Here is a 19,238-nt window from a genome sequence, read left to right as displayed (position 1 = left end):
TTGTGGATTTTTCGCAAATGGCAATAATTACTTGGCCGGCAAATGGGGCACTCACCGGGTACAAAATTTAAGCCAACAGGACTGAGAGTGCCCAGTTGAGCGCGAACCTCGGCTCTGGGCGTCGTCTCAGGGGATGATTTTTGAAAGAATTATCGACACTAGTAGGTCGCGATGAGCGCTGAATGTGAGAAATCGTCGACCCACGCCGTCGTGGTTCGTATCGGGGTCGTGAAGAGTTTGTCGTCGCGAGATGATTAGCCGCCTCTGTGGCTGGAGTAATTGGGTACCTGAGTCACTAAAGTATTTGTACCTATTCTGAAGTACCTTGAGCGGAGGCGGATCGTCACGTTTGGTGTCTCAGCTATTTCCTAAACAAAGAATTTCAGAGTAACATTTTCTTGTTTCATACTTCTTAGACCAGACCTACGGGGTATTATGTAGAATCCTTACCCAGGGATACGGGTGAAGACATCAACGTTTGCAGAGGCGGAGATGGGAGGCATCGGTGCGGCAATGCAGGATGGAAGGGGCAAGTCACAGGGACTGTAACATGGAACCTAACAGAGGGCAGCAGTAACTGTCGGTACTATTGAGAGGCGGAGGACAGGAGTCCTAGTACGGCTTTGAAATATACTACTCTGGGCGCCATCCCACTCGTGTCAGAGTACTGCAGGGCGGAATGCAAAAGGAAATCCCCTGCCCTATTTTTCTCTAAAAAAGTAGCATGGAGAATGCTACACCGACAAGAGTGTGGCTTTTAAATTAGTGATGATACTTTTTAGAGCCCTTTTTCCGTGGTCGGGTTTTAGTTTTTAAACTTATACTTTAACACAATCGAAGAAATAATTCATGATTGTCTGCATTTTCGTAGTACTTAATTTCCCTTGAGTTTCCCCAAGCACGGGTGAGTGATATAAAAACAAATATCGTATATGCAATTAGTGACATTGTATCGATAATTTTGAGGGATGATTCAGACCATGATTCAAAGTTATTATCAAGTGGATTTTTCGATCACAAAAGTACAAAAATTAAAAACAAACTTAAACGGCCTATATACGTCCCACTGCTGGGCACAGGCGCAAAAAAAAAAAGTAAAAAAATACAAACAACAACGCGAATTTTGCGACGGGAAATTACACTTGATATTACGAGTAACTCAGAATCGTGGTCTGAATCATCCCCCTCAGTATTCGTTACGATGTCACTAACACCCTCTATGTTTAGACCATTTGTCAAAAATACTATATTTCCCACTAGTAGTTGGCAACCCTACTAGGTTCTTATACTTACTTTATATACCTAGGTGCTGCAGACGTTTTCTCTCAGGCGGCGAAGTGATATCTTGAAACAGAATACGCTGTGAGAGGGGCAATCTCTCTAAATACATGGTTTATTCTGGCGGCAGACTGAAACGTGCGATCTATTTCTTAACTGACTGCAGCGAACTAAAAGGAGGGTTATGTGTTTGACCGCTATGCATGTACAATCAAAGAGCAAAAGTGCAGTCACTGAGCCCTGAGTGGTGAAATTATGGAATTATAAAATTTATATTTTTGTGTTGTTTTTGTTAAAATGACAGCGTCCTGTCGAACATGATGGATCATCTGTAAGAGCGATAGGCTGATCACCTATCATCATACGGTTTATCATTATCCACCTTAGGACTATGTATCAAAAGTGGCTGCAAATAGTTTCTTGATTATTTGTAGTTCTGCCCACCCCTTCGGAGAATACGGGCGTGTGTTATGAGTTTATGTATGTTTTTGTAGGTGTTTTTGGTCTATTAGAGAAACGACATGTAACCAGCTGGGTCTGCACGACGACCGAGCGAATTATATTGAGCGCTTCGAGCAATATTAGCCATTTGGCGTCCATGTACGTAGATAGCATTCGCATCGTTTATTGGTCCAAGCGTTCGATTCGAGCCGCGCGCGACGTGGATCTCATACAGGCCCGGCTGGAGGTCTTAAGTGCAACCAGATATTTTTTTACTTTACAAGAAACTGATTGGACTTTTGCACCTTATCGTACGTCTGTGCCCTCTTTACTCCTAAACCACAAATCAGAATTTAACAAATAAGGTGTCAGTTATCCCTGGATTGACTTGGGATCTACGAATAAATAATAAGTCAGGAAGAGTAACAACGCTCACAATTTGACGCCACTAAAATGTACACTGAGTGGGCGGGGCTTAAAAAGACTACTCGCACCTACTTCAATCTGCCTCGCGCCATCACTGACGTATGTCATTGCTCGATTTATGCTATATTTCTATGGAAATACAATGAAATATTATGTAAAATGTCGTCATGTGTAGTTAGTTGGTGTAGGAAACGAAACAAGCGCAGCAAAAAGTTAACTGGAATAACTTATCCTCGGTAAATATAACATTTCTGTTCTCGTAAACACATTGTACTTTGGTCCGCATTATTCAAAAAGTTCCTAGCTTAATTCAGATAAATTATAATTTGTAATACTATGCAGTCAAGTAATACTAACAATTTCCAGCAAAATATAAGTTTGTCTGTTATTTAGTCTTATCGAAATTTCAGTTTTTTATTTTCCCCAAAAATGAAAACCGACTGCAAAAATGGATAAAAGCAGTTCGATACGAAAGAAGAGAGGATGATCGGCTTCCATCCTATTACAGTAAATAATAAGTAAATAAAAAGTCACATTGTAATTATAAATATTTATATATCATCCAAGTAAAATTTGAAGTATTGAATAGTTGTTTTTACTAAATACCAATTAATTCAAAACACAAAACATGCAATATAATAATACTACTTGAATACATGATTCAGGAACACGCTTCATCCGAAATACAAAACACTGAAAATTATTAAATCCACCGTTAGTTTCGTATTTTTTTTTACTTATACTCACCCATGCATTGCATAACAACATCCTTGATTTGAGAACCCCGGAAACACACGCACCAACCTCTATTACGATGCCTGTTGATAACCAATCACAGCGCTTGTCGCAATGAAGCGCGTCACGGAATCGCTACTGATTGGTTTTATGGATTTACGACCTTTTAGAATGTCGTGGGGCCAATATTTCGCCGGCGTTTGTTCATAATTACTCTTCCTGACTTATTATTTATTCGTAGCTTGGGATACATTTTCCAGTCATTCTCTATGGACAAGTGTCTTTTCTATACTTGACTAAAGGACCAAGTGAGAAGTAGACCTAATCAGAAGTAGCCAAAATGAGAAGTTGTCTACTATACGAAGGACCGGTTGTCATAAATCATAAAGTTGAAGTAGAAATAGGACTTTTTGGCGGGAACGGGAACGGGACAGTTGCTTTCTTCATTGAATAATTTAAATAATTAATACAAAGTGATGTTTTGTGGTTAGTGATCGCATAAGGCCGTAGATCCATGAATCGTAGTTGTTACCATGTTGTTGCGGAGCTAAGTATATTTTATTGTAATATCTTTTATTTTGCGTCGTCTTTTCTCACCATAGTATTGTATAACTTGCATACGTTTAGTTGGGCTACAGTCTGAACCTCAAAAAGTGTATTATTTCATAAGATTTGTATCTGTAACCTGTTACGTGTGTTTATTAAATAAATAAATAAATTAACTTAGTCGGAAAACATTCGCGATAGTGTTATTATATCGGAATATCCAATAAACAAATCGTACCTATCTAGTTTCGCTTCGTGCCAACAAGCCGCTTTAAATATAACTCAAAAGTTTAAGCGAACTTTTGAGTTAATTTGTTTGGGTTCGGAGTAGGAGTCTGCTCCGAAGGTTGGGGCTTAGGTTTCATCATTCATCGTCATCACCTTTCATCATTCATTAAAATCATCAAGAAAAAAAAATACATAAGACATATATATGGCTGTATGGGCATAGTTCCCTTTGCCTTGCCCTTCGGGGAAAACCAAAACAAAAAAAATGAAGTTGGAATTATGTGTCACGTTTGTGGTTAATGATCGCATTAAGTTAGTCGGAAGACATTCGCGAGTGTTATTATATTGGAGTATTCAATAAACAAAGTGTATCTGCCTATTTTCGCTTCGTGCCGGGAAGCCGCTTCATAACTCAAAAGTTTATGCGGACTTTTGAGTTAATTCGTTTGGGGTTCGGAGTAAAGGAGTCTACTCCGAGGGTGGGGGCTTAGGTTTCATCATCATCACCTTTCATCATTTCATTAAAATCATCAAGAAATAAAATACATAAGATGGCCGTATGGGCATAGTTTCCCTTTGCCTTGTCGTTCGGGGAAAACAAAAAAAAATTAAGTTGAAATTAAGTGTCAATAGTGACTTGATTATCCGGTGGTTAAAGGTTGTGTGACGTCACGTTAAGTCTAATGTGGCGCCCTCTAGAGGACATATACAAGGGTATTGTGTTGGGTATCAAAAGGGCTCAACTTGCCCATTGAAATATTTACATATTACTAGCTTTTACTTGCGGGTTTGCGAGTAAACACAACTCGATAATTAGTTTAATTGATAATATTGTTCCCGATAGGTTACATTGCTTCTGTATGATAAAATATAGGTACATAACATACATACTGAGTTTGCACAAAATAAGCGAAGGACGTAATACATTATACGATCCCGACGACCCGATTACTCTAGCCATAGAGGCAGCCAATCAGCTCGCGACACCAAACACTTCAAGACCCCGATACCGACCCCACCGGCGTAGTCGACGATTTCCCTCAATCAGCGCCTATCGCTATCAACCCACTAGAGTCGATTAATTCTTTCAAATTTTTTTTTCTCTCAGACTACGCCCTGAGCCGAGGTTCGCGGCCAACTGGGCACCCTCAGGCCTGTTTTCTTAAACGTTGTACCGGGTGAGAGCCTTCAGCGCTCCCCATTTGTCTGACCAAGTAGTTAATGCCATCTGCGGCAAATCTACAAATAAGTCACTTCAAAAAAAAAGCACAACATAGATGGCGAGGAGTAGATGTATTACTAAATTATTACTATGCCTACACCTCTACGGATACAAGCGTGAAGCGAAATGTTATTGTTATGTTATATAATTTCATATTCAATTTTGGTCACTCAGTCTTTTTCTGTCATGTGGGTTCTGAGGTGGAATACCAACCTCATCAGCTCTGGTTTAAGAGTTATGATTGAGCCGCCAAAGTCCCCTGACATGGCTCATGTAACGATTACTCACTTACATCAGTAAATAGTTAACGTTCCTTCCAAAGCCCGGATCATATTACTTTCGGACAATCAGGTGATCAGCTTGTAATGTCCTAACCAAAATATGGACCATAATGTAATTTTTGTGATATGTCCCGACCGGAAATCGAACCCAGGGCCTCCGGATCGTGAGTCCAACGCTGAACCACTGGATCGCAGAGTGAATGTTGCTGTATTTTTGCTGATACCAATATCTTTGAAAGCTATTTATTAAAAATGAGAATTGAGTGATAACTGTGTGGGAGATAAATGTAAGCTAAGTGTTTTCACTTTGAAAGAGTTTTGTACGAACGGCAGAGAGATAAATTATGTTAGTTGTGACTTTTATTTTGCAGAAAGGAAAGAGGAAAATGTATAATTTATGGATGTTTTTGAACTAAATATGCTTAGGTGTCAACGTGAATAGAGTTGCCCATTTGTCCGGCCAAGTAGTTTATGCTTGGACAAACCTACTTAAAAAAAAAACAAAGATGTGATATGATTTGTTATACAGGGTGTTAGTGACATCGTAACGAAAACTTTGATGAGTAATTCAGACCATGATTCTGAGCGAGTATTAGAGTATTCAGCGGAATTTCCATGAAGGTAACTACATGCTATTGTAGGTTTATCTCGGATAACATTCACTCATTGGTCCTTTTATAGATTTTATAAGATTATCAAAGTAAACAAGAAAAAAATCTGCACTATATTATGAATTAGAAGTGTGATTTTCTGAATATAGGCTTACCTATAATCACACCCCGGATACTTCATACAAAACACCTCGTTTTACACAGACACTACACATTGACGTTATCGTACAAGCGCATCTGTGTGTGTGACGTCTGACGCCATACGATTTAAGTCTAAACTATCGAGGGGGGTGAGGTGAACTTATCTCAGACGCAGGTGAGGAGCGGATTATTCCTTATTCGATGTTATATTATAACCATCACAAATAACATAATCATAACTTTCGCTTCCGGGTAACTTCTACAAACACACCCGCATCCACATAGTTTATTAATTGTTATTCCGTCAAATGTTCAATTAAACTCCCTTCAAAATTGACATCTTGTTAGTTTAGTCTTGAGTTGGTAAAGCTTGGCAGGGGCATCTGATAAGATATCTGTTCCATGAATGCTTGTAAAATAAAGAATAAACTACGTGTATAACGGTAACTCTTTGCCAGGCTACACTACATTAAACTTCTCTATACTACACTATGATGCTCAATCACTTTGTGAGACTGTCTCGCACTGTAGAGTGTCTGTAGTGTAGAGAAGTGTAGTGTAGTGTATACACCCGGCAAAATAGTTTAATGTCGTATGCGACAAATCTACCGAGAAGTCACTTAATAGTATTTTATGCAACAGTTGTATAAGAAGGGTCGAAAAATGCGAGTGGCGTGAGTTGCGATGTGAGCCTTGGCGAACATCGCAATAAGAGACGCCACGAGCATTTTTTGACCTAGTTATACAACGTTGCATACAATACTTTTTCTACGACGACGTAATTTTAAACGAAACACAAAAATTTTCCAATTTATTTTCCAACGCGCGGGAAAATGGCGGCAAATGTATACTTTTTTTTTATAGTATACCTATGGCACCAAACAAAGTAAAGGTGCCAGTTTCCAGGTCAAAAAAAAAAAAACAACAACAATGCTTTTTTGGCGACATTATAGTACAGTTACACTTTGTAAACAATGCTTTTATAGGCCATAGAGCGTACACTTTTTCAAAGAGTTTAATTATGTATGTACTTATATTAGACTTTTTGGTTATTTAAATGCCAGATTAAAGTAGAGGAGTAGAAAAAAAATATATATATCCCTATACTACGCCGCAGATTATACCACTGTTTTATAACGCAATTAATTATTTTTTATAGCATTGTAGCTACTTAAATACGGAAATAAAACTACATTTTTAATAAAAATAGGTTCTGTGCCTTATCAATATTGCAGTTTACATTATAGTGATTAGAAAAACTGCATAGCCCGTAACATGCGACCTGTCATGCTTAGTTGCAATAACTGTTAGTGTTATAAATATTTGTTTTATTTTTATTTCTAACTAGCGACCGCCGCGACTTCGTTCGCGTGGATTTCTGTTTTCGCGGTAATAATTTCCGATATTTTAAATGATTAAGATATGAATGCATGGGATTAACTGTCTGAGAACTGATATTAGGCAGCTAAATTACTCAATTGTATAGAAATATTTTGTTTATTTTATTTTTTTAAAGATCGTCTAGGGCCCTGTGCCAAGGTTTTTCTTGCAGCTTCTTTTACCCGGCTATACAGGTTGTGAGAAGCTGCAGTAGTTTTAGGCGGATGAGACGTTCGTTATGTGAAAATTGACGATTCAAAGTGTATCTATGTTACCTACTGAATAAAGATATTTTTGAATTTATATTTTTGAATTTTGAATTTGAATTAAATTTAATTACTTATAGACTCTTATGTATATAGATCAACCACTACACAGCCGTAATCATAGGCCTGGCTTTTTTGTAGGACCATTTAAGATAAACATTTCCATCATATCATACATTACATATGTGTAACGGTTTTGTCAGCGCATGCCTGAATTGCTAGCCGATGGTAGACATCCATACTCACAAACTTTCACATTTATAATATTAATAAGAATAGGATAAGATCTACAGCTACTTATAACTTAAAGTAACAGTTTGCTGTACTTAATGAGGCTTTTTGGCGGGAACTTAAACGTCATGGTTGCTTTCTTCATTGAATAATCAAAATAATTAGTACGAAGTGGTGTTTTGTAGTTAATGATCGCATTAACTTAGTCGGCAAACATTCGCGATAGTGTTATTATATGGGAATATTCAATAAACAAAGTGTACCTATCTATTTTCGCTTCGTGCCAATAAGCCGCTTCATAACTCGAAAGTTTATGCGGACTTTTGAGTTTATTCGTTTGGGGTTCGGAGGCGAACTCTACTCCGAGGGTGGGGGCTTAGGTTTCATCATTTATCGTCATCACCTTTCATCATTCAATTAATCATCATCTAGAAAAAACATAATATTTAGTTGGAAACTATCTAACTAGTCAAATCAGTTATTTTTATTACCGTCAAAATAAGAAATTACTATGGAATTTGTATGAAAAAGCACACTGTCATAGAAAAATGTGATAAAATGTCGGATTTATTATTACATTTTCTCGACTAAAATTCATAAATAAGTTAAATAGAAGAAGAAAAAGTTTTTCGTTAGTTTTAGATCTGTCTTTATTTAGGAATCAGTATTTCATAATTTATCTTGAACCTAATTCACAACCCAATTGATGTCCCACTGCTGGGCAAAGGCTTCCCCTTCTCTTTCCAACCCTCCCTGTCTTGGGCATCGTTCTGCTAGGTGTTCTGGAAGGTGTCAAGCTCTTCCCTCCATCGTCGTCAAGGTCCGGTCGACGTCAACGACTCTCTAGGGCCCAGTCAGATGTAAATTTGGCCCAGTTTTCCGGATGCATACGGCAGACATGTCCCGCCCAATTCCATTTCAATTTAGCGGATGTTTCACCAACGCCTGCTAAATAGATGTAGGAGGGAGCAAGAACACTGAAGTCTTCATAACATCACACATCTTGCAATGAAAATGTATGTATGTATGTTGACAGGACTAAAATTAGCTCTATCCCTTTCATGCACTTATTGTAAGTGCAGGGCGGCACTCATTTGGGAGCTGTCGAACTGAAATTGGGTTGGGTTTGTGTGCACCCGAATGGGCACCAATTTATTTTATTTTATTTTATTTCGTGTATTTCATTTTTATTAATAATATTAATTTTATTTGATTTTATATATAATTTAATTTTAATTTATCTAATCTAATCTGATGTACTTATACTTATAATTATGGATATTAATCTGAAAATAACCCATTATACCTTAAAATGATTTTACACAGCATAGAATAGAATTAGCACCTTAATATTCGGATTAAAGAAAAAGGAAAGTGAACTGTATGTAACACAAAAAAATGTGCCGAAAATTTTTGTCTATTAGTTTTCACTAACAAATTTGGCTCGACCGTTATAGACGGCGATACGGCTCACCAGCACCACGTATCATCATCATCATCATCATCAGCCCATTAACGTCCCCACTGCTAGGGCACGGGCCTTCCCTATGGATGGATAGGGAGATCGGGCCTTAAACCATCACGTGGGCCCAGTGCGGATTGATGGTTATTAACGACTGTATAATGCAGTCGGGACCAACGGCTTAACGTGCCTTCCGAAGCACGGAGGAGCTTGAGATGAAACCTTTTTTTTGTGGTCACCCATCCTATGACCGGCCTTTGCGAAAGTTGTTTAACTTCAACAATCGCAGACCGAGCGCGTTTACCGCTGCGCCACCGAGGTCCACCTATCATGTTAGTCTAACAAAAAGCTCGGTGAGGTGTGGGTATTAAGTTCATCTTGCTGCCTTATTTTTTAAAAACGCTGTAGTAAACTATTTTTCAGAGATACGTTGCAACCATAACGATCATTAGATTTATTCATTGAAGCAGAATACTGTTCCTAGTAACAAGTAATCCAGGTCTATACGAGTCTGTTAGTCTCATCTTTATTTTTTGTATTTGTGGTTTGTACTTAACAATGTGTATAAAATAACTACGTGTTCGAAGATGATGCGTGTTATCACTTGTCTAATGAAAATTGATAAATAAAACTCATCATCACCCTAGCATTATCCCGTTTACAGGGTCCGCTTACCTAACACGAAGATTTGACAGGTCCGGTTTTTTACAGAAACGACTGCCTGTCTGACGTACCAACTCGCAAAGGAAAACCCATCCCAATACAGGTTAGGAAAGTGAACACTGTATGTAGCACAAAAAATGTGCTGAAAACTTGTTTACTTATACCTCCAAAATACATTTCTCAATCATCACACATCATCATTTCATTTTTATGACAAAACACTATTATTCTAAAAAAGAATTATGGATACTTATTTATATGTGAATCAAATTTATACCAACAAATATAAGTCCAATAATAAGTTATACCTAACAAACCAGTATTCCTAGATGTTATTATCGGTAAGTAACTGAACTTTATACTTATTTCATAATAAATTATGTTATACACATCTACTTGTCATAATATATATTGTTTATGAATCTCTCTCGTTATCTGTTTATCTGTGGCTTTTATTTTACACATCTGTTTATTTGTCGTATCTATTATGTATACTTTAACCCCTTGGCATACTATCTACCTTTGACTAATACTTTCATATTTTTCGTAATCAATTAATTCATTATATTTTCTTCATAATTATATTTGCTTATTTTTTATTTATTGTAAGTAAATCCCGACACTTTTTGTTGGCACGACAGTTCAAAGTATTTATAAGCGTAACTTAGGTACCGGCAGAATATCAGTGTTGCTAAGAGTGGTATTTCTACTATCCTTCGCAACAACATGCTGAGTCAGTCCCTTTTCCCTGGCAGTGTATTTTTGATTTGTATACTTATCTTTATTTTCTCTACTATTGTACTGCACTGTTTTGGGAATAAAGTTATTCTATTCTATTCTAAAGTACTATTATGCTAAAGAATGTTATGCAAAGAGGATTATGATAATTAAAATTATGACAAAAACATTTATGCATTTTAAGAGAATCCCCTAACGGAAACCTCGGTGACGTGTGGATACCATACTTAGTTCATCCTGCGATGGACCCAGAGTAAACCTATAGAAAATAGGAAGGATTTATAATATGTTTTATTGTTTGTAGGTTCTTGAGACCTTCAAGTAGTGGCAAAAAGGTGTAGAGCTCATTTAGCTTAGTTTATCTATGACAAAAATAATAATTTCGATCACCGAATGGCATGGCTACACTTGCGCCATCTAATGTCGCCGAGATAAGGTCCCAACCCAAAACCTTTGAGCAGTTGTCATTAGCGCAGAAAGACGCGATGGAATTTAACAGAGATTATTGTATTAACAAGAGTACTAGATTGAATTATATAAAGTATTTTATAATTGGTGAAGGGGCTTTTTCTTTCATAAATAATACCGTATAAGTACTTACATTATATAGTAATAATGTATTGGAAACAGACACAATCCTTTAGAATTCTTTTGAACCTAACCTAACGATTTTGGCTCGCAAAGCTTGCATAATAGGGATTGAACTGAGTTGAATCGCGATTCTAGTCGTTAATGGAATAGGTATCTATTAAATCCGCACCCGTGATCCATATCAGATTCCCATTATAGTTATGCCTCGTAAAAATGGCATTAGTCGATCGAATAGTACAGTTATTCGAGTTTAGTAGTTTGGTATTAGATAATTACTTAGTTAGGAAGATAGGCTTGGTTGTATGCCAATCTGCAGGGTCTGCACGACAACCGATTTATATCGAAGGCGACCTATAGACGTACGATGTCTATCTACGAGTACGTAGATAACGCTGCGTCTATTAGTGGAGGCTCTCGATATAATTCGCGCCTCGCGCGGTACGGTTACCGTGCAGACCCAAATGTATTAGCGGCCTTAAAAAAAACCTGGTGTAACTTTTTATACTGATCACAACCTAAGAATAAGCACAATTTACAAATAAACTCGGAATAACTTATACCTTGGTGTAACGTCTCATACTATCGCTAAACCAACCCTCACCCTAGTTTAAGTTCGGATACCTAAAACTGACTGACATTGACAGATGTGATTTTGTGATTTGTTGGTTTCTTCTTGGATTTTTTCTGCGCGCGCCGCTTGACCCGTTGCTTGACGGCTTCTTGACGTGGTGCTTGATGGCCGTTTGACGTGTACGAGGCATCTCCATTATCATCATCATCATCACCCTACCATTGTCCCGTTTTTCACAGAGTCCGCTTACCTAACGTAAACATTTGACAAATCCGGTTTTTTACAGAAGCAACTGCCTGTCTGAACTTCCAACCCGCGAAGGGAAAACCAGCCCAACATAGGTCACATACCTCCAAAAATGCATTTCGCGGGAATGTGGGTGTCCTCACGATGTTTTCCTTCACCCCTGAGCACGTGATAATCATTTATGATCTAAACATGAATTCGAAAACAAATTCGACAATCATTGGTTTAGGCGTGTGCTGGATTCGAACCTGCGACCTCAAAGAGGCAAGCGTTCTACCAACTGGGTTACCACGGCTCTTCATGAAGGAAAAAACGCTTAACGCCCCGCGCACCCTGACGCCACGGTTATCCCTGAACGCGGCCTAAGTATTGTAACGATATACTATTAAGTCGCAAAACAGTTTTACAACAGTTAGTACTGGAACCACTAGCCATTAGTAACATCTGTTAGAGTATGGGGCCAGTTTTATGGCACCAGTGCCGTTTGGTGCCTAGTTTCGGCCGCTTAACATGTTTCGGTTATTAGTTTTCTGTGTACTGGTTATACTGTCTTTTTTGTGGTATGCATTTGGATGTTATCGGAGCCGTGGTAGCCCAGTTGGAAAAAAAATTGAAATAATATTTTATTTTATTATTTTTTTTTATTTTATTTATTTAATATACTTAAAAATATTTTATGCGGAGCTCGGTGGCGTAGCAGTAATCGCGCTCGGTCTGCGATTGTTGAAATTAAGCAACTTTCGCAAAGGCCGGTCATAGGATGGATGACAACAAAAAAAAAAGTTTTCATTTCGAGCTCCTCCGTGCTTCGGAAGCCACGTTAAGCCGTAGGTCCCGGCTGCATTAGCAGTCGTTAATAACCATCAATCCGCACTGGTCCGGCGTTGTGGTCTAAGGCCCGTTCTCCCTACTCGTATCTATCCATAGGGAAGGCCCGTGCTTGTGCAGTGGGGACGTTAATGGGCTGATGATGACGATGATATTTTATTCATAACATAACATAACCAGCCTATATACGTCCCACTGCTGGACACAGGCCTCCCCTCATTCAACCGGAGGGGGTATTGAGCATACTCTACCACGCTGCTCCAATGCGGGTTGGTGGAGGTGTTTTTACGGCTAATAGCCGGGACAAACGGCTTAACGATATTTTTCTTTTGTTTTTTTTATTTTATTTTCTATTTATTTATTTTTTGGATTCATTAACTTTTTTTTTAAACAAAAGAGGCGTACTTACGATGCAATACTTCGCGTTGCTAGGGCACTCGTCGAGTTTGGCGGCGGTCCGGTTGGCGCATGGCGTAATGGAGCCGACCCCGTCACTGTACTGGCCACAGCGCCAGCACTTGATGCCGGCAGCGGTCGCCACCAGGGTGAGCAGCAAACACACACTCGCTAGCCGGGTTATCGGTGACATTTTCTGAGGGAGAGAGAAAAGTAGATTAATCAACTACATCGGCTAAATGATCTGATGCGTAGTCAGAGAGTCATAACTAAAATAATAGATCAATTAAGTACCCATGCCTCACCGAGCTTTCTGTTAGACCAACTTGATAGGTTCTTTCGCAACATGTTGGTCTAACAGAAAGCTCATTGAGGCGTGGGTGCTTAATTGATCTATTATTCTGGTTATGTATAATTATAATAATACATAATGTTGGTAACAGAAAGCTCATTGAGGCGTGGGTACTTAATTAATCAATTTTTCTAGTTATGTATAATTATAATAATACATAATGTTTGTCTAACAGAAAGTTCGTTGAGGCGTGGGTACTTAATTGATCTATTATTCTAGTTATGTATAATTATAATAATACATAATGTTGGTCTAACAGAAAGCTCGTTGAGGCGTGGGTACTTAATTGATCTAGTGACGGATGTACTTCTGACTACACGTAGTAAACTTATACATATACTAGATGTCGCGTGGTTCGCTCGCAGCAAGCTGCTCGCGTGTCCTGTGTTAGTTCGAAGCTTTTTCCCGCCATTTATTTACCACGATAGAATTTGACCAAGACTTAAATAGGTCTCGTGAAATCAAAAAAGTTCTAGGTGCTATAGTTTTGCCAGGCCGTAGGATGTCTCCCTGATGCGGAGCAGTTTTCCAAGATGACGTTCCGATAACACCCCTATACATCGTTTTTACACCCGAGACATTTTCTGGAAAAACAAAAATTTGTATGGCGGCCATCTTGTTTTTCGGCCATTTTGATTTTTTTTTACCGGCGATAAAATTTGACCAAGATTTTATTAGGTTTGGTGAAAAAAGAATCGTTCCAGGTGCGATAGTTTTCCCAGGCCGTAGGGTGCCGCCCTGATGCGGAGCAGTTTTTGAAGGTCGGGAAGTATTTCCATACTCAATATGACATTTTGATCTCATCCCTCTTTCATCACATTCACCCCGAGGCATTTTCGAGAAAAACGAAAATTTTGTATGGCGGCCATCTTGTTTTTCCGCCATTTTGATTTTTTTTCACTGCCAATTGAATTTGATCAAGGTTTAAATATGTCTCGTGAAAACCAAAAAGTTCTAGGTGCTATAGTTTTGCCAGGCCGTAGGTTGTCTCCCTGATGCGGAGCAGGTTTCGAAGATTGAGATCATTTTCCGTACTCTACAAGACGCTCCGATTACACTCCCATACATAATTTTGACCTCCGAGACATTTTCTGGAAAAACATTTTTTTGTATGGCGGCCATCTTGTTTTTCCGCCATTTTGATTTTTTTTCACCCACTATAGAATTTGACCAAGATTTAAATAGGTTTTGTGAAAAAAGAATCGTTCCAGGTGCGATAGTTTTGCCAGACTGTAGGGTGTCTCCCTGATGCGGAGCAGTTTTCCAAGATCTGGAAGTTTTCCCATACTCATCGGAACATCTTGATCACATCTCCTATACATCATATTTACCCCCCGGCGCTCCTTCTGGGAGAACAACCCTGTCAGTGAGTCAGTCAGTCAGTCAGTCAGTCAGTCAGTCAGTACATGGGTTTGTAGCTTTATATAATATAACTAGATGTCGCGTGGTTCGCTCGCAGCAAGCTGCTCGCGTGTCTTGTTTTCCTGCCATTTTTTTACCGCGATAGAATTTGACCAAGACTTGAATAGGTCCCGTGAAATCAAAAAAGTTCTAGGTGCTATAGTTTTGCCAGGCCGTAGGGTGACCCCTGATGCGGAGCAGTTTTCCAAGATGACGTTCCGATCACACCCCAATACATCATTTTTACCTCTGAGACATTTTCTGGAAAAACAAAAATTTGTATGGCGGCCATCTTGTTTTTCGGCCATTTTGGTTTTTTTTTTCACTGGCGATAAAATTTGACCAAGACTTTAATAGGCTTCGTGAAAACAAAAAAGTTCCAGGTGCGATAGTTTTGCCAGGCCGTAGGGTGTCTCCCTGATGCGGAGCAGTTTTTGAAGGTCAGGAAGTATTTCCATACTCAACATGACATTTTGATCATATCCCTTTTACATCATATTCACCCCCGAGGCATTTTCGAGAAAAACGAAAATTTTGTAAGGCGGCCATCTTGATTTTCCGCCATTTTGATTTTTTTTCAACGGTGATAAAATTTGACCAAGGTTTAAATACGTTGTGCGAAAAAAGAATTGTTCCAGGTGCGATAGTTTCGCCACGCCGTAGGGTGTCTCCCTGATGCTGAGCAGTTTTCCAAGATCTGGAAGTTTTCTCATACTCAACAATACGTTCCGATTACAACCCCATACACAATTTTTACCCCCGAGGCATTTTCAGGAAAAACAAAAATTTTGTATGGCGGCCATCTTGTTTTTCCGCCATTTTGATTTTTTTTCACCGGCGACTGATTTTGACCAAGATTTAAATAGGTTATGTGGAAAAAAAAATGTTCCGAGAGCGATAGTTTTGCCAGGCCGTAGGGTGTCTCCCTGATGCGGAGCAGTTTTTCAAGATCGAGAAGTACTTCCATACTCAACATGACATTTCTATTACATCCCAATACATTGTTTTTGCCTCCGAGACATTTTCTGGAAAAACAAAAATTTGTATGGCGGCCATCTTGTTTTTCCGCCATTTTGATTTTTTATCACCCACGATAGAATTTGACCAAGATTTAAATAGGTTTTGCGAAAAAAAAAAATATCCAGGTATAATAGTTTCGCCAGGCCGTAGGGTGTCTCCCTGATGCGGAGCAGTTTTCCATGATCTGGAAGTTTTCCCATACTCACCGGGAGATCGAAATAACACCCCCCATACATCATTTTCACCCCCCGAGGCTCCTTCTGGGAGAACAACCCTGTCAGTGAGTCAGTCAGTCAGTGAGTCAGTCAGTGGGTTTGTAGCTATATATATTATAATAATAACTAGATGTCGCGTGGTTCGCTCGCAGCAAGCTGCTCGCGTGTCTTGTTTTCCCGCCATTTTTTTACCGTGATAGAATTTGATCAAGACTTAAATAGGTTTCGTGAAATCAAAAAAGTTCTAGGTGCAATAGTTTTGCCAGGCCGTAGGGTGTCTCCCTGATGCGGAGCAGTTTTCCAAGATGACGTTCCGATCATCAATTTTACCTCTGAGACATTTTCTGGAAAAACAAAAATTTGTATGGCGGCCATCTTGTTTTTCGGCCATTTTGTTTTTTTTTTCACCGGAGATAAAATTTGACCAAGATTTAAATAGGTTTCGTGAAAACAAATAAGTTCCAGGTGCGATAGTTTTCCCAGGCCGTAGGGTGCCGCCCTGATGCGGAGCAGACATCGGAAACCCAGACGTAATTTCATACTCGACTTGACGTTTCGATGACACCCCTATACATTATTTTTACCCCCGAGGCATTTTGAGGAAAAACGAAAAATTTGTATGGCGGCCATCTTGTTTTTCCGCCATTTTGATTTTTTTTCACGGGCGATAAAATTTAACCAAGGTTTAAATACGTTGTGCGAAAAAAGAATCGTTCCAGGTGCCATAGTTTCGCCAGGCTGTAGGGTGTCTCCCTGATGCGGAGCAGCTTTCGAAGATCGAAAAGTATTTCTATACTCAACATGATGTTTCGATCACATTCCTCATATCATTTTTACCCCCCGAGGCATTTTCGGGAAAAACGAAAATTTTGTATGGCGGCCATCTTGTTTTTCCGCCATTTTGGTTTTTTTCAGCGGGGATTGAATTTGACCAAGATTTAAATATGTTTCGCGAAAGAAAAATTGCTCCAGGTTTTATAGTTTTGCCAGGCCGTAGGGTGTCTCCCTGATGCGGAGCAGTTTTTCAAGATCAAGCAGTATTTCCATACTCAGCTTGACGTTTCGATCACATCTCACATACATCATTTTTACCTCCGAGACATTTTCTGGGAAAACAAATTTTTGTATGGCGGCCATCTTGTTTTTCCGCCATTTTGTTTTTTTTTCACCGGCGATTGAATTTGACCAAGAATTAAATAGGTTTTGCGAAAAAAAATCTTATCCAGGTATAATAGTTGCGCCAGGCTGTAGGGTGTCTCCCTGATGCGGAGCAGTTTTCCAAGATCTGGAAGTTTTCCCATACTCACCGGGAGGTCCAGATCACACCCCCCATACACCATTTTTACCCCCCGACGCTCCTTCTGGGAGAACAATTATGTCAGTGAGTGAGTGAGTGAGTCAGTCAGTCAGTGGGTTTGTAGCTATATATATTATAATTATGTTTGTACTCTTTTTTAATAATATCATGAAAATAATAGCTGTATTTCTCCTTCGTTTAATTTTATCAGATCCAGTGAGCTTTCCGAAAGAAGTATTTTTAAAGAAACACTGTGAGGCTAATAAATATTCCTAAGACTGTTATCAACAGACAGTTAACCTGGAAATAAATGGGGAAGATTAACGTTAAACAGTGCTTGACCTCTCATTGTTGTCCTTTGGGGGCTGGCCTAGTGAGGGCGTGAAGCTATAAACATTCTACGTTTCCCAAAAATAATATAGATGGCGTGCTATACCTAAGATTTTTTTTTAAGTGTGTAATTAATTAATGTAATATGGACCATCTGAAATAAATGAGGTTTGATTTGATTTGATTAAGGAGTGGGTATACAGGGTGTAAGTGACATCGTAATGAAAACTTTGAGATTCAGACCATGATTCTAATTTGATATCAAGTAGAATTTTCCGTCGTGTATAGATATAGAACTGCAAACAATTAAAAAAAAAACACTAAAATTTTTATGAATTTTCCGGCAGGAAAATCCACTTGATATCAACTCAGAATTATGGTCGGAACCATCCCCCTCAGTATTCGTGTCACTAACACCCATACCTACTTGTACGGCTACCTGTTTGCACTTGTAAGCGACAATGTAACGAATACTGGGAGAGATGATTCAACTCTTTACTCTGAGTTAATAATTATCAAGTGGAATTTTCCATCGCAAAAGTATAGAATTAAAAATAATATAAAAAGACTAAAAAAACGTGAGTTTTGCGACGGAAAATTCCACTTGATATTAATTTAAAATCGTGGTCTGAATCATCCCCCTCAGTATTCGTTACCATGTCACTAACACGTACGAGTGCTTACCCCGGTGGGAAATAGGCGTGAGTTTATGTATGTATGTAATAATAAAACGAATTGTAATAAATAAATAAATATCGGATTGCGCTGTGAGGAAGGTCACTAGGTTACATTCTATGTCGGACCTTTATTGTCAGGAAACATTATTTACGATCCCAAGATTCCGGATTTATTACATTTTTATTGACGTTTATTTATCGACTTTCGTTATAAAAATTAATGGCCGAAAATACCGGGATTGGAGAGGAGTTTTGTTACATGAGCCATGTCAGGGGCCACCTCAGAACCTACATGATAAGAAGAAGGTGGTAGATTGGTGATTTCAGACCATGATTCTGAGTTGATATCAAGTGGAATTTTCCGTCGCAAAATTCATGTTTTTTTTTTGTTTTTTTTGATTATTTTCAATTTTATACTTTTGCGATATTAAATTCCACTTGATATTGCCTTAGAATAATCAGCTGAATCATCCCTCTCAGTATTCGTTACGCTGTCACTTACACCCCATACAAGTACATACAGGTAGCCATACAAGAAAATTTTACTTGATATCATCTCAGAATCATGGTCTGAATTTATCATCCCCTCAGTATTCGTTACGATGTCACTAACACCCTGTATATCGCATATAGTATATCGCACCGTGCGCGGCGCGGTAGCCGTG

The 19,238-nt window shown here is 38.7% G+C and overlaps 1 protein-coding gene across 2 annotated transcripts in view; it reads right to left on the bottom strand.

Moving 5' to 3' along the window:
- Nucleotides 1-19,238, bottom strand: part of LOC126377251 (uncharacterized) — a 114,012-nt gene that overhangs the window by 36,451 nt on the left and 58,323 nt on the right. For both annotated transcript variants that reach the window (XM_050024972.1, XM_050024974.1), the window contains exon 2: nucleotides 13,295-13,477. In XM_050024972.1, coding sequence (XP_049880929.1) covers nucleotides 13,295-13,474 — 180 coding nt within the window. In that variant the 5' untranslated portion in view covers nucleotides 13,475-13,477. The remainder of the gene's footprint in view (nucleotides 1-13,294; nucleotides 13,478-19,238) is intronic.

Source organism: Pectinophora gossypiella, chromosome 22, assembly GCF_024362695.1.
Source record: "Pectinophora gossypiella chromosome 22, ilPecGoss1.1, whole genome shotgun sequence".
Lineage (NCBI taxonomy): Eukaryota > Metazoa > Arthropoda > Insecta > Lepidoptera > Gelechiidae > Pectinophora > Pectinophora gossypiella.
The sequence above is the reverse complement of the archived record's forward strand: the minus strand, read 5'-3'. Positions and strand labels throughout refer to the sequence as shown.